Source organism: Mustela erminea, chromosome 6 (assembly GCF_009829155.1).
Source record: "Mustela erminea isolate mMusErm1 chromosome 6, mMusErm1.Pri, whole genome shotgun sequence".
NCBI lineage: Eukaryota > Metazoa > Chordata > Mammalia > Carnivora > Mustelidae > Mustela > Mustela erminea.
In genome coordinates, this window is record NC_045619.1 from 87,687,239 (window position 1) to 87,703,707 (window position 16,469).

The following is a 16,469-nucleotide window of genomic DNA, read 5'->3' on the forward strand; positions in this document are numbered from 1 at the left end:
AAAGACCCAGTTCTTAGATGGAGGCTAGGGTCCCTGTCAGGAGCAGGACCATTTCTGCCAGTAGACACAGGTACTTCTTTTGTTGAAAGCCACAAACCATGCTACACATTCACCCTTCCCATGTTCTTCCTTTTTTCTCTCCCTCCTCTTTTTCCTCCGTCCTCCCAAACTCAGCCCCACGCTTCGTGCATGCTCTGTTTTTTCGGCTCTACGGAGAAAATTCCCCTAGAAACACGGATTGCACAGGCAATCCGCAGTGTGTTCGGTGTGTGTGTGTCTGGGTGGTGCCTGCTCCTGTGGGTTCTGGACTGAAGACGCGTACACACCTTGACTACTCAGAGACCAAGCCGTCAGATCGTGCTGTTTATTGAGGATGCAATGGGAGGACCTCTAAGAAGAAAGGAGATGTGGAGGGGCTGCCTCTTCTGTTTCTGGATACAGGAGAGCCAAGAGAGACCTGAGCCGTGAGATGGGGCCAGGTGGTGGGGACTGGCCTCTCTTGTCCTTCGGCCCTCCCAAAATAGGCAGTTGTTGGGACTGAGGGCCCAATGTGAGAGGGGGGCCTGGGTCTGAGACACCGGAGCCGGACAGAGTAGTTAGTGACTGAGCGGGGTGTTGTGTCCAAGGCAGAAGGCCGGGAGCCTGGAGCTGAGCCCATCCCTGGCTGGGGGACCTCAGCCAAGGAGCTGAATGCCAGGCACGTACCAGGAGGAATTTCACCAAGTTTAGCCATCCACACCTGTCCAGGCTCAGGAAAACGCAGGCTGGGAGAAGTGTGGTGGCCAGAGGGACAACGGCAGGGCAGGGTGGAGAGGGGGCTGACAGCAGGCTGGGGGACAGAGCATGTGGAAGACAGCTGCGGATGCAGGGGTGGCGGGAGGGCAGGGAGCAGCCCTCTCTACCTGCTGGCTTTCTTGGAGGAGGTGCTCTGGCTGGAGCCCTTCCCCAGGGTATCTTTGTAGTCACTGCTGCTGCCCCTGCCCCGGACGTCCCCGCCGCGGACGCTGCACACGCCAGAGATGCAGCTGCTGCTACTGGCCACGTAGCCGCCGCTCACGGAGCTGGGCCGGAAGCCATAGCCGCCGCTGCCGCTGGTGCTGCTGATGATAGCTGCGGAGGGACAGCGGGGGATGGTACCCTCAGGGGCGGGGCTAGGCGAGGCCCCAGCACCCCCGGGACTCAGGATCTCTTGGAACAATGGGTTAGGTGCCCGCCCCGCGGCTCCGCCCCCTCCTCTGGGGAAAATAGCCCAAAGACAGCTTCCCCCATGTCCTGCCCTTGCCATGCCCCCCTTACACCCAATCTAGATGATTCTTAATTCTCAGAAGCCCAACATTTTGGTCCAGGTACCAATCCAACCACCTGTTATTCTGGATACACACCCCCGTCTTCTATTAGCCTTTTTGCCAAACTTCCCCTCCAACCTTTCTTTCCCTCTCACTAGCTGCCCTATAAATGGCATCTTTTAGAGCTCCGGTTAAGTTCCTAGTCCTGCTGAGAAATACAGAGGCCCAACACTGTAAGCTTATGCTCTGAGGTCCCCATTCAGCAATTCCCTCAGCCGCCTCTAATTCTCCAGCCCAGGGCTGGTTGCAACTTGTGGCCCTGGTGCTCCAGACCTCACAGACACTCATCCTCTACTTCTTCTTCTAGCTTTCCTAGAGGCCATCCCCTGGGAGCAGGGAGACAGAGGAATAGGGAGGAAGAACTCTGCTCTGGGAGTCAGGAGAACTGACTGCTGGCTAGGCCTCTGCTATGTGGCTGTGTGATCTCAAAGTTTTTGCTCTCTGGTCCTGAGTTTGCTCAGCTACACACACAGGGTGCTACTAAGACCCTTTCCTGTCTTCAGATTCTATAGTTCTAGGGCCCAGCACACAAGTACTTACAGATGCTGACTGGGGAGGGAAATTCTCCTGACATCCTGTAAGGGAGAGAAATAAAGTAAGAGCAAGCAGTCATCCAACCCGCAGTCTATTAACCTCAAAGCTAGAGTCCCCACCGACCTGTTGTGGGTTTTTGAACCCAATAGGCACCTCTGGAAATTTCCTGGGCTTTTGGTGAAAGCAGAGCTTAGAGAGCTGTGGCTGCAGCCCCTGAATCTTTGGGAGTAAGCAGGCAACAACCCAAATCAAACAGTCGGCACAAGGTACACATGCAGGCTGGCGTGCACACTTCCCAAGGACCGGCTTTCTTAGCTGCTGAGAACATTGGGGAAGCTGGAATGGTTGCCCTGGGACACGTCTGATAAGCTCATCTTATTTCTGGACAGGTAAGGATGATGGAACAAGAAGGCCTAACATAGTAATGGGGTGGGGTTTATTTTCTTATTTTTTGGTTGGGGTTGGGGGGGTGGTAGTATGCCGAGGTATACCCAGGAAAATTGTAAGATGGAGTGAGCTAATCACTGAGGCGCAGTGCTTGGCATGAGTGAGGGCTCACGCAGGCGTAGGTATTATTTATTACTGTTATTATTCCCATCATCACCACCCCTTCACTCCTCCCAAGGACTCATCTTTTCTGGATGAGTGTGTTAAGCATTCTTTTTTGTCCTTCTCAAACGCCCCTCACACTCCCCCGCCTTTCCTGCCAGATCACCGCCCCTCACCTGCACTCCTCGCTCTCCAGCAGCTTGCGGTAGGTGGCGATCTCCATGTCCAGGGCCAGCTTCAGGCTCATGAGCTCCTGGTACTCGCGCAGCATCCGGGCCAGCTCCTCCTTGGCCTGGTGCAGGGCGGACTCCAGCTCGTCCAACTTGGCCCGGGCGTCCTTCAGGGCATTGTCACCCCTCTGTTCGGCATCGGCAATGGCCGTCTCCAGGTTGGAAGCCTAAACAGGGAATCAGAGAAGCTGGAAAACTGGACGGGGTGATTAGAGTCATCCAAACCCCACTAGTGCTTGGAGACTCCTGGGTGGGGATGCCCACTTCTATCTTTCCCACCTCCCACTCCTCTAATAGGCTGGAGCCCCTTCTGGGGCCAGCAAGTCCTTCCTAGCTCTATCTCCACTTGCTTGTATTTAGGCATTGGTGGTGATAAATAATAGTGCACCCTGCCCTCCTGCTCTCCTGTGATTGTGGCCAGCTCAGTACCACGTCAGTTCATGAGGAAGACATTTACTTGGCCATCCATGTGCCAAGGATACAGAAGAGCTTTCTGCTGTTGAGTTGTTTCAAGTCTGGGATGAGAGATCCTTAGAATGTTGTGTTGTGGGTACAATGAGAGTGGCCACCCAGGTACATAGGACCACAGACGAGGGGCACAGGGAAGGAGGTTCCCTAGAACTAACTATTACTTCCCAAGTGTTTACCATATGCCTGGCACTACCCTCAGCCCCGACATGCCTTTTGCATGTCTTAGCTCATGTAGTCCTTAAACTCGCCTGTGCAGAGAGGACAACTAACTTGCCCCACGTCATGGAGTCACTAAGTGTTAAAGCCCCTGGAAAGGTGGAAAGAGCACTGGACTAGGAGTCATAGTGGGTTCCAATCACAGCTCTGCCATTCGCCAGCTTGTAACCCACTTAACCTCTCTGAGGTTTCCTCATTTGTAACAATGGGTAGCTCTTGCCTCATAGAATCTTTGAGACACTCCTGGGTGATAAAATTATAGGAACCACCACTGTTGTTATTCTATAACCTCATCCTGTCTCCCCATCTACTCAAGCTAAGACTGTGGCCTAGAGCCCTGGGAAGAGTTTGAGCAAGGCCTTACTGATAGTTAAATAGTTACAGAAGGCTCTTGAATGGCACTCTCTGAGCCCACTTGTCAGTCATTTCATTAACAAATGTTTATTAAGCTGCTACTATGTCCTGGCACTGTACTAGATGCTGGAAAAGCAATGGGGAATGGAACAGCCAGCTTCCTGCCTTCCTCCAGCTCCATGGAAGAAGGGACAGGCTGGTGTGGGGCAATCACCAAAGTGTAACAAGGACAAGAGAAGCACAGATGCCAGAATAGCATGCGATTAAGGCAGAAGGCACAGGGGGGTGTGGTCCTACCCCATTCTGGGGAATGAGAGAGACGGCTTCCTGTAGGAAGGGCATCAAAGCAGAGGTTCTTGGGAAGAGTGGGAGATGTGACGCCCCAGGGATGTCTGCTCTAAGTATTTGAGGCAGTGACCTCATTGGTTCCTTTCCTTTCATGGGCAGAGATTTGAGAGGCTGATATTCTTGACCAACTCTTTCCCCCTCCAGTTATGCTCTCCTGCCCCAGGCCATGGGTAACCAGTTCCCTCACCTGCTTCTTCACATTCTCAATCTCTGAGCGGATTCTCTGGATGAGCCGGGTGAGCTCTGAGATCTCATTCTTGGTGTTCTTGAGGTCATCCCCATGCCGGCCAGCTGCCAGCTGCAGCTCCTGGAACTGGGACCCCAAAGCACAGAGCATGGTGAGCATGCTGGATGGTCATAGGACCACATGCTATCTCGGGATTGCTGATGTCATGGACATCAACATGAAAGGACATGTTGGACACTTAACTAGACATGGCCTCTGTTTTGAGAATGATCAGGCCCAGTCCTCATGCCTGCTGGGGTTGCCCTCCCCAGTCCTGCTTCAGCCCAGCTCACCTTGGTCTGGTACAGCGCCTCGGCCTCGGCCTTGCTTTTCAGGGCGATCTCCTCATACTGGGCACGGACCTCATCAATGATGCTGTCCAAGTTCAGGTCCCGGTTGTTGTCCATGGACAGGATGACGGACATATCGCTAATGTGGGACTGGATCTGAGCGATCTCCTATATGGGAAACAAGCCTGGTCTCACGTCTTGACTTTCAGAGGCTAACAGCCCTCCCACCCATTCCTTTAAGCAAGATAAGCAAATCTGGATGATGCTAACTTAGAGGCTCCGGGCCAAAGCTGTGGCTTCCTGGGCAAAGTGAGTTTCCTCCAGGCCGCAGATAGATTCCTGCCACCATGAAGCCAGGACATGGTCCATTTCCTTTCTACCCAGAAGGTGGAGACTGGGAGCCTCTCAGGGCTGAAGTGGGAGATGAATGGCTAACCACGGGGTCTCCCTGAGATCAAAGAGCCTCTCTCAGCCCCCAGAACAGAGTTTTACTCACTGACTTCCAGCAGAGGCGGGGGTGGAGACACAGACTTACGGCTTCATAGAGACACTTGAAGAACTTGATCTCCTGGTCCATGGAGTCCACTTTGGCCTGAAGCTCAACCTTATTGGCATAAGCAGCATCCACATCCTGGAAGATGCCCCCGACATTCCTCGGTCACTGCCAGTACAGCAGAGAAGGAAACACCCACCCCAGCCTGGGTGCCCGGCACACTGAAATAGTTGCCCTTTTCTCTCTGAGAGGCTCATGGGAGAGGAGACGACGGAGCAAAAGGCCCAGCCTTGCCCCATCCTGAGAATCTGCTCCTTCAGCAGGGATGGGGTACCCCTCTAAGGAAGGGAGCCCCAGCCAGGCTGCTGTCAGCCATCCCTTTGATGTGTAAGTTGGGCCCTGTGGCTACAGGGGAGCCCCTGTGTGTCATCTTCTGCTGTTCTTTACTGTGGACATGAAACACTCAGAAAGGCCATCATCTCTCTGCCTTTTCATTCCCTTTCTGGATAGCACATTGTGTTTTTCTTCAGCCTTTACGTCATTAGTTTGGAATCAGCTCTTTCACTGAGGGCAGAGGATACTGGTAAGCTCAGCTCTCCCTGGTCCCAGGCCAGCCCTGGACTCAAGGCCTGTCTTGCCTCTCACCTTCTTGAGCAACACAAACTCATTCTCTGCAGCTGTTCGCCTGTTGATTTCTTCCTCATACCTGCAAGAATGCCAGAGCTTTGTCAGTGAATATGTCTCACTTAGAACCCTCTCACTGAGAACGTCTTTCACTCAAAGAAGATTCTAAGAGGGAGTATGGCCATTTGAGGGACAGATGCTAATGGGCCACAGAGTCCTGGGCTAGTGAGGCCACCAGACAAAGAAGGCTTCCTGGAGGAGAGGACATGGTAATTAAGTCTGGAGGGGGAAAAAAAGGTGATTATTGAAGATCCAGCTACAAAACTGAGGTAAGAGCATGTGGAGCAAGTGTTCTATGGGAAATATTACAGGAAGCAAGAAGCAAGCTCTTCCTTGAAAATTTGAATGAAGCCTTACAAGTGAATGGGAGTGTTTCTTTAGTTCCTCCTCATAGCCATTCCTCCAGTGAGGACCCAGAAGCTCCAGGAGATTATGAGTAGCTTAATCAAGGTTTCCCTTATCCAGGCAGATACGGTCCTTTGACCACTGTTCAGCTCAATGGACATATGTCCCAAGGGCCAGACCAGAGGCTGGAGGAGCAGAGAGCAGTTTCCAGAGTTGTGTTGGAATGATTCTACCTGGTAAGACGAAGAACAAAGCCCCTCATCTCCAAAAACTTTAAGCTGGGGATAGCTGCCACTCCTGCAGAAGGAGCTCAGAGGGAAAGGGACAACTGTCCAGCTGCAGGGGGATCCCTTCCCCACTCACCTCTTCTTGTAGTCCTCCACCACGTCCCGCACACTCCTCAGCTCTGAGTCCAGACGCACCCTGTCCCCGGACAGCGTCTCCAGCTGCTTCCGCAGGTTGCTGATGTAGCCCTCGAGGATGGGCTCCAGGTTGTTCTTGCAGTTGTTCAGGTCCAGCTGCTGCAGCAGCTCCCACTTGGTCTCCAGCACCTGGTTCTGCTGCTCTAGGAACCGTACCTGGGATCCAAAGAGCAGAAACTGTTGAGCCCCCTTGGGAATAGTCATGCCTGTCATTCACAGGGCTCTGTGCAAGGCTCTCTGCCTGCATTTTCTCCTTCACCCCCTCACAACAGCTGCACAAGGTGGGCAAATTGTTAACCTCATTAGATAGGAAGGAAATGGAGCCATAGAGAAGTTGAGCCTCTTTCCAAGGTCTACCAGTTTGTTAAGAGGGGGAGCCCAGAAATAAACCCAGACTTGTGTCGCATAACTCATGCATCCAGTCACTTAGAACCCCATTATGGCCAATCCAGCTCAGGATAGGGGATTGCCTAAAAACTACCAACATGGGGTCAGGCTGGGTCCATCTTTGGAAAAGTTGACCATTCTGCAAAAGGGAATCTGCTCTTCATTTTGTAGCCTATCAAACTCAGTGAGGCTCAATGGGCCAAGAGCTTCTGGGTGTTCTAAATTTCTGCATCAGGCTCCAGCTCCATCATTGCTCATGGCCTCCTCCCTCTGCCCTAGTTCAGCCCCTTAGAACCATCTTCCACAGAGCAAGCCTGGCACATGGGGCAGGATGGATAGATAGGGCTCCCCCTGCCACTGTCACCTCACTGGGCCAGGAAACTGACCAGAGGGAGTGGATCTACATACTTTTCTCTTGTGCAGTTTGGGTGGCAGGGCAGGACTTTTAAAATATGACTTAATCCACATGAGCATGGCCATTATCTAAATAAGGTTGTGTTCTCTATTATCATAAGCACAGGACCTCCAAAAACTGGCTGGGATTCAGCGTTAAGATGGGAACAGCTGCCAAACTGCTTGCCCCCTGCAGATCATCCAGTCTTGGTTTGGTTTAATCAGTCCTGACTCTTTCACATATATCCCTAAGACTGAGCGTTAGTCGCAGAGTAAACCCTACACCCAGGACGCCACAACTGGCATCTGGGCTACGCGTTGGACTGTCAGGATCACAAATATGTTGTGTCCTCCTTCTGAGGAATAAAGTCACAGGGACAGTGCTGGCCTCTGAGGTGAGCAAGGGCTGCTCAGAGCAGGAGTCTAGAGCTGGGGCTTGGGGCAGGGGGATGGTGAGGCTCCAATGGCCAATGACCATTTCAAGCATAGGCTTTGTCCTGGATTGACCCACCCTTGGTGCCTTATTGTCATTTAGTCAACATAGCCCCCAGCACCCAGGACTGGGTCTCAACTTCCTCCCTCCTGCTCCCGCCCCAGATGCCATACCCTGGCAAGGCATGTCCTTCCATGCTTTTGCTGACTCATAGAATGAGAGTAATAATTTCTCATCTATCAAAAGTCAGGGGCATCTCTGGCTTGGATGATGCCTTGAGGCCTCCTCCAGACCCTGGATCCTCCCCTTCTCAACCCTCCTCCCCCGTCTCTCTGAAGATGAAAATGATAGTAACGCTAACCATCCCTTCGGAGCACTTCCGTCTGTGGGAGGAGGCACTGTGCCAAGATCTTCGCATGCATTTTCTTTTATCAACCTGACAAAACCCCGGAGAAGCAGGCTATTATCTGCATTACAGAGATAAGGAAACGGAGGCGCAGACAGAATAAATAACTCTCCACACAGCTGCTCCGTGGCTGGCTTAGTCAAGACCCAGCTGGTAAGTGATGGGGCCAGAGCGGAAACCAGGTCTGACTTCAGAGTACTGTGGAGGCGTCCTCCCCACTGCACTCTCTGCTTCTCTCTTGGGTCCTTAGCCAACTGAAAAAAATGCCCATGGCCGAGCCATCTGGCAATGACCCGTCAAATGACTAGTGGATGAGACCTGCTGATAATGGATGAGAGCAAGACTCTGGGGCAGATTCCCTCTCTCTGCTTTTTTTTTTTTTTTTTTTAATATTTTTTTAAAGACTTTGTTTATTTATTTGACAGAGAGAGATCACAAGTAGGCAGAGAGGCAGACAGAGAGAGAGGGGAGAAGCAGGCTCCCTGCTGAGCAGAGAGCCCAATGTGGGGCTCAATCCTAGGACCCTGAGATCATGACCTGAGCTGAAGGCAGAGGCTTAACCCACTGAGCCACCCAGGTGCCCCCTCTCATTGCTTTTTCCACACACAGCCTGCACGGACCCCTGGCTTAGCAATGGCAACAAGCCAACCCTCGAGTAAGAGACAGAGATCTTTCCTTCGGAGGTCCTGCCAGTAACCCCCATCAGCCTCGGCCAGTAGAGACAGACCTCCCTCTGTGTTCTCTTGAGAACAACTGCAGGGAACCATACATAAGTCACCTCGATGAAAGAAAACATCTGCTTTATCCACATTCAGTGCCTCCTCATATCTAACCTGAATCCCTGCTCCTGTAACAGAAGCTCATGCTCTGAGAAGAGAAGGTTAGACCCACCTTGTCAATGAAAGAGGCGAACTTGTTGTTCAGAGCCTTGATCTGCTCCCGCTCCTGGGCTCGCACTTTCTGGATCTCCGGGTCCAGCTCCACGTTGAGGGGGGCCAGGAGGCTTTCGTTGACAGTGACCTGATGGATGCCCCCTGGAGGACACACAGATGGACACACGGGCCCCAGGGCCACACTGCCAAACATGCTGCCAGCAAAGCCACTGGCCCGGCCTCGACCAAACCCATAGCCTCCGCTCTTCCCGCTGCCACTGGCCATGTTGAAGGAGATATTCCGGATGCCCCCCAGGCTGTAGAGGCTCCGGCTTCCAAAGCCCCCGCTGAGCCCTTTGCCCCCTGCCCGGTAGGAGGATGAGCTGCCCCCTGAGAGCACTGCTGAGCAGCCACTGAAGCCCCCCTTGGTGGCAGCTCCTGACTTGCAGGTGAATTGGCGGCTCATGCTGGTGGTGGAGATAGGGTTCAGATGCAGGAGGGATGAAGACCAAATCCTACACAGGCTCTACAGGTTGCAGTGAGGACCGGCAGGCACCCTTCCTTATATGTGCTTGGCGTTGGGGCTTTTGGATGGGCAGTCAAGAGCTTAATTCATGGGTTTGGCTTGCCTGGGAGCAAGAAGTCATTTTCTCTATGCTGAGCTAGAGATCAAGCCCTCCCCACCTCTGAAACAACATGAAACCTTCAAATTGCTGGGCTTGCAAGCTTTGCTCATGTAATTTGGGTTTTATCTAATTAACCTACTGTTATAGGGTAATTTGCCCCAGGCCCCAGCCTCTCCAGAGGGATGTCACTGGACTTCACCATCCCTATCTTGATTAATCTCTGGGTCATGGACTTCCTCCTGGGGGCTCAGGGAGTTAGAAAGGGATAGACCCTCGGACAGGGCAGACTCCTGTTTATAGTATCTGGGGGCTCCATCCATAGGTGTATCCTCCTTTTTCCTGGAAAGACCCCCTTCATTCAGGCCTCCCAGAGAGACACCCCACTGGTGCCCCCTTCACCTAACCCACAGAGGACAGCGGCCTTGTCTGCTGAGCGGTACGGAGTAGAGTGACCTTCTCCCTGGCACAGGACATGAGCCCATGGGGAGTCATATGCTTTCATCAGTTGTCCAAGAACTGGGATCTCCACACTTGACCTCTCTCCAACTCCTACAAGGCAGGAGGGAGGCCGCCGCACAAGTCACGGTCATTGTCTGGTCCAAATGCTGGACAGAGCGAAGGAGGCCGGGATTGCTGCAGGTGGGTGAAAATTCAGGCAGTCAGCGCAGAGGAGGCAGGGAGATGGCAGAGAGGCTCACCAGGGCCTGGAGGCTTCGAGGGAAGACTTCTGAGGGAAGAATCCTGGACCAGTGGGGGATGACTGCACATTTCTTCCTTCTGATGTGTATCCGTTAGTAAGAGCAGCAGCAGCTGAGGACAGGAAATATTTGTTTGTTTGTTTGTTTGTTTGGGACCGTCTCTTTAGAAAGCAAATGGAGGAGCTGCTTTCCGGGTGACATTGAATCCTGATGCCTCTCTCCAGACGCATGTGAGCCAGAGGTCCAGGCTGGCTGGGAGCCCTCCCGAGAGCAGGCATCTCCACAGTGACTCTGTGGGCTGCTCCCAGGAGTTCCCTCTGAAGGCTGTGTCATATGTCATCTCAGTGTTCCCTTGTAAGGAAAGTAGATGGTCCTTCGGCTCAAAGACCCCCTAGTTACTCCTCCCCCCTTCCTCCATCCCTCCTTTTCTCCCTTCGGTCACCTCTATTGAAAGCTTCTGTGTGCCAGGCAGGTGCCCAGTGTAGGGGACATGGGGACTTGTAGTCTAATGCTAAAGGCTTTTCCCAGCTCTTGGAACCCATCCTAACCCTATGTCCCCCTCGATGGCTTCGCTGGCTGTATGGCTTCACTGGGACGTGCGTAACAGCTCACCAGCCTAGGCTTCGACATCCCCACAGCTGCCGCCCTGTCCCATCCTGCCCACGACTGTCGTCCTGACCGTTCCCTGCCTCAGCCAGGGACATCTCACCCACATTCCTTATCTCCAAATATCTCCTTGGTTTTGCCACACTATCCCTATGCAGCCTGAAACACCTTTTCTCCCCAACTCTTCTGATCCAAATCCTCTGCTCTTTGAAAACCCCGCTTCGAACCCTGGTTTAACCCCATCTCCTCCTCTGTGTGCTGAACTCTTCTGTCCACTGAGACCTGAGCTGCTGTGTTCCCTAGGACCTGGGGTCTGGGTGAGGGTCCAATGTCTCCCAGTCAGCTCCTCCCTCTGTACCTTTCCTCGGGGCCCAAGACCAGCCTCTGGACATCCCTTCCCACGTGCCAGAGGGCTGCCAGTTGTTGGAGCAGCGACCAAACAGCAGGGACAGTGCACCGTCAGGGAGCCCCTGGGCCTGCATCCAGCTAGAAGACCACCAGGTAGGAGCCCAGGCTAGGAACTGGCTGCAGGGGTCTGAATCCCACCCCACCACCCAGCAGCACGTAACCTCTGGAAGCTTCCATTTCCCTGACATAAATGGGATAATATACTCCTCATAGGGTAGTAGTGACAATCGCAGGCACTAATCCCTGTGAAGTGCTTGATATGTGCCTGCTGCTTTTTCAGTGTTTAACAGATATTTCAACGACCAAAAGTAGGGAGTAAAGTGGAAGTTAGGACTCAGCCTGTCCTCTCCTCCTCTGCTCTCTCTCCTTCTTCCTGTCCTCTGGAAGAGGATGTCTGAATCAGCACATCTCCATACGGTGTCATCTGCTGTTGGAGGACAAGGAGGGACTGATGCTCCCAGAGACCCCAGGCTTAAGGAATATCTTTCCATGTCTCGTCATGGAAAATTCGCCATTAGAAAGAATCATAATAGCCGCTGTCTAACAAGTGTCTGCCAAGTGCAAAACTCAGTAGGAAACACTTTTCAAACATTAGGCTTCTCACAATTGATCCATTTATCAGATACTTACTGAGCACCTACCAGGTGCTGAGGGAAGCTACACTAAGTTCTTAAAGAACTTTGTTTCTGGATCCATCCAAAGGCAGATGTCCCTGGGAAAAGCATCTCATCAAGCTATTAACAAGTCATTAACACCTTAGCGTGAAGTAGTTAATCAGATACTGGCCATCGGGAATGAAACACCCAATGTTGTTGATGAGGATGATGATAGGAGAGGAAGGTGGAGGGTTCTGGGCCACCCACAGGAAGGGTGGGCCCGTGTAGGTCTCCTAGGGTGCTGTGTTTTTGCTGCAGGAAAAAGGGAGGGACAGAAGGAAACCAGAACAGAGCCACAGTTCAGCAAGGTTACGAAGGCCCTGCCCTAGCTTTAAGTCTCTGGAGAGATTCAGGGGTGGGAGGAAGCAGAGCCTCCTGCCTTGGGATACCTCTGCCACTGGCAGGGGAGACTGGAGACGATTTCCTACCTCCCATGTCCCAGCTTCATCTTCCCTCACACCCTTTGAGGTATCAGGATCACTTGGTTTTCTAGGCGAGAATTAAATTTGGAGCCAGGCACGGACATCTCTGAGTCTCAGTTTTACTCATCTGTGAAATGGTGGAGAAGTATGTCATATTAGAGAATCAAACCCCCAAGTTTCCAGGACCCCATAGTTTTCCTTAGACATTCAAGGAAAACTTAAATTGCTTGTTAAATAAATGACATTTGTATGGTTCTTGATTTTATAGCCAAAATGTTTTATTTTATTTACCTAAATAATTTGTAGCTTTTTTTTTTTGGGTGGTCTTTGTTTCTACATTGTGATGATCAGTTGGACATGCTTGTTGTGATCCCATGGCCCCAGTCGAGACCCATTGGCTCCTTACTCTCAGCCTTTTGGGTCTGATAAACCACGAGAGAAGGTCTCAGAGGAAGACAGGCAAGAAATCTAGTATAATCCAAGAGAGTAATTGCTGGATGAGAGAAAAAGAAAAAACACAGAGGAGAGGGGATGCTGAATCCACAAGGGCTGCCTGGAGGAGGGGGTTAGCGTTCCAGTCTGTTAGGGAAAAAAGCCTTGGGTAGACTGGCAATGCGGAATGGCAAAAACAGTCCAGGAAGGGCATTTGTGAGGAAAGGACCCTCCAGCTGCAGCAAGCGCTAGTGATGGGCAACCACAGGTGACGACTCATAGAGCCCAAGCTCTGTATGTGGTAGGATGAGCTATAGGGAGCCATTGAGGGCTCTTGAGCCAGGCAGAACCTAAGCAATACAGTGTGAGGAAGCAGAATGTGGCTGCTGGTGGGTAGGAGTAGCGGGGGTGGGAAGAGGCTGGAGGCACTGAGAGAGGGGCAGGTGGTTCTCTGAGCAAATAATCATCTCCAAAATTAAAGAGAATGAGCTGGGTTATTTGGATGACATCAGCTCTGATCCTGCCAGCTTTGCTCAGCAGACAGACTCAGGAAGGGAACGTGCTGCCGGTGAGCCCCCCGCAGGGGTCCCTCCTCGTACCCTTGTACCCCCTGCAGTTCCAGGCAGGTGAGGCACTGAGCCCCAAGCCAGCTGGATGGAATGCAGTCTCTGGGGGACTTGGCCGCAATCAGAGCCACTCATATGGGGGCAGGATGGCTGTTCAGCAGGTTTGCAGCTGGCGAGGCTGAAGGTGAACTCATCCCAGAGGAGCTGGGGTATAAAGGATGGAGAAGGGCTGTCCTGCCAGGCACTCAGCTCCACTCCCACTTACAGTGTGGCTGCCAGAGAGGCTTACTCCTCACTCAGCTCTGGGGCCAGGAGCATCTCCTTCGAGCTTTGCTGACCATCTTCTTCCTCCAGTCCCACCCTAAGCTTCTGGTGAAGGGTGTGGATTACGAGAACCTGAGGACCCAGGTCCAGGTCCTGCCAGGTGACCATGGGCAGGTCTCCCAACTTCCTAAACCTCTGTTTCCACATCTCTAAAAAGGGGGCTGTTCATACCTGCTGCACCTGCTCCCAGGGGTGGATGGGAGACACCACTTAAATAATCATGATGATGCTGATACTACTAATGATAGCTACCACACGCTGTGAGCTCTGCGGGGTACCGCTCTGAGCACTTCCCATGTAGTAACTCATTTAGTCCTCTCGACAGCTGTGTGAGGCAGATACTATTATTACCCTGTTTTGCAGATGGAGATACTGAGGCACCAAGAAATTAAGTAACTCACTGGAGGGCACACAGCCACACGGCTCATGAGCAGAGGGCTCAATCCCAGCAGCCTGGTGACTGTGCACGCTTAGCCTCTACGCTGTCCTGGCTTACTCCTGTACAGATGTCCGGCACAGGTGCCTGCCCGTTTTCAGGTGCACAGGACCAGCTCTAGTCTCCCCCAAGCTCCGGTTCTATGACCCTGCTCTCCCTCCATCATCCGAACCTCAACGTGATGAAATGTGCTCGCCAGGACCGACTTCCTCCCACTCCTCTTCCTGCCACCACAGACCCTCCAGACAGTGGGATCTGACCCCAAGCTCTCCTTCTCAGCCTTCTCAGATCTCCTGAAGAAAGTTAATGTAGTGTCAGGACTTGGGTGAAGATGGGTGGCGGGAGCCTATGAGGTGGTTCCGTGTTTCTCATACACAGCAAGGCTTTTCCCTGATGTCCTGCTCTGGGCTGTTCCCCCAGCCTCCTGCCCACTAGGGCAGCTTGTCCCATCCTTTAGGACAAACCAAGACACACCTCCTCTAAGAAGCTCCTCCCCGGTCTCCACATCCTCCTTCTCAGGGTCCGTTGCACCTCTCTGCACATGCCTGATTGTCCAGGTGCTGTGTGCATCCTTCCAAAATGATCGAAGAGGTTCCTCCGAGGTCAGGCAATGCATTTTGCTCCTGTGGCCCCAGGCTCCAGGGCTTGTGCCAGCTGATAGATGTGCTCTAGCACGTGTCAGAGGGCGCGTGTGGGTGCGTGGCGGTGTGGGGGTGGTCATGAACATGGATGTGAGCACCGTGGGTATCCGGCCTGTAGGGAGTGGCATGGCGGTCCCAGTGATCTGCGGCTGACAGTTACTGCAATGGGCCAGACCCTAGCTGTATGGGCCTGTGAGCCGCTGGCATGTGTCTGAGCACATATACACTGGCTTCTGGTGACAGTCCACCTGACAGTGGGTCCCTGTCAAATTAGCTCGCTGTTCTTCTCCGTTAGTGGCACATGGGGGACAGTTCCACCTTCATCATATCTTTTTTTTTTTTAAGATTTTACATATTTATCTGAGAGAGAGAGAGAGAGTCTGCACAAGTTGGGGGAGAGGCAGGCTCCCTTCTGAGCAGAGAGCCCGACGCCAGGCTCGATCCCAGGAACCCAGGACCATGACCTAAGCTGAAGGCAGATGCTTAACCAACTGAGCTACCCAGGCCCCTTTTTTCTTTTTCAATAATAGCCAAGGGGAGAAGCATGGTGACTCCCAGCTGATGACCAATTGAGGGAATCAAATTCATTCATTCATTCATTCACTCAACATCCCCGAAACCATGAAAATGAGAGGTTCTAGCTAGCTGGACCTGAAAACGCATCCTTTCCTAGGGGCAACAGGATGGACAAGGGGACTTCTCAAGGTCACAGAGCATCCATTCCACTGAGACCTTCTCTACCAGAGAACACAGATGAATCAGTGAAAGCCTCGCACAATACCAAGTTTGGAAGCCAGGGAGAACACGTCTACAGGTGAGAAAATGGGAAGGTTTGAGGCCAAGGGAAAGGCACAGGGAGGAAAGGCTTGGAAGAGCGGCGGCTCCAAGAGGCAGGGCACATATTGCCCTCTTTCACATTGTGTGATTCATTCTCCAATTACGGAGCAAGCACTCTGGGCCAGAGGAAGAAGGAGGCTGGCAAATTCCCGGGCTTGCCCTTGGCCAATCAAACAGAGCACTAGTTATTTCCATGCCCCTACTAGCCCCAACTGCTCCCCCATCTTTATTCCAGGTTGCTATTTGCCATATGGTGGGAAAGGCCAGAAGCGTGTCCAGGGACATGGTTTCTTTGGCGTCTTCCTTGCTACCCCTGTGCCCCCAAATTTTATTTTTTATTTGCGTGAGATTCACATAACATATAATTAACCATTTTAAAGTGAACAATTCAGTAGCATTTAGTGTATTCACAATGTGGTATAAGCACCACCTCTATCTATGTCCATACATCTCATCACTCCAAAAGGAAATGCAGTACCCCGTAGCAGGCACTCCCCATTCCCCTATCCCAGTCTCTGCCACTTCATAGTTTCCATGGATTTACCTGTTCTGGACATTTCATATGAATTGAGTCATACAATATGTGACCTCCATGTCTGCCTTCCCTCACTTAGCATCACGTTTCCAAGATTCATCCATATTACAGCACATGTCTGCACTTCATTTCTTTTTATGCCTGAATAATACCCTGTTGCAAAGCACATACTACAATTTTTTGTAACCATTCATTGTGGACATTTAGGCTATGTCTCTGTCCTATCAGGCTGCTACAACAAATACCACAGACTGGCCCCTTATAAGCAACAGAAATTTACTTC

The 16,469-nt window shown here is 52.2% G+C and overlaps 1 protein-coding gene across 1 annotated transcript; it reads right to left on the reverse strand.

Moving 5' to 3' along the window:
- Positions 1-360: 360 nt before the first annotated feature.
- On the reverse strand, positions 361-9,518 carry KRT71 (keratin 71). Its single transcript, XM_032348304.1, has 9 exons — positions 9,019-9,518; positions 6,450-6,664; positions 5,703-5,763; positions 5,100-5,195; positions 4,568-4,732; positions 4,236-4,361; positions 2,606-2,826; positions 1,887-1,921; positions 361-1,110 (listed from the first exon to the last, which is right to left on the reverse strand). The coding sequence occupies exons 1-9, from the start codon at positions 9,463-9,465 to the stop codon at positions 899-901; spliced, it is 1,578 nt and encodes a 525-aa protein (XP_032204195.1). The 5' UTR covers positions 9,466-9,518; the 3' UTR covers positions 361-898.
- Positions 9,519-16,469: the final 6,951 nt, after the last annotated feature.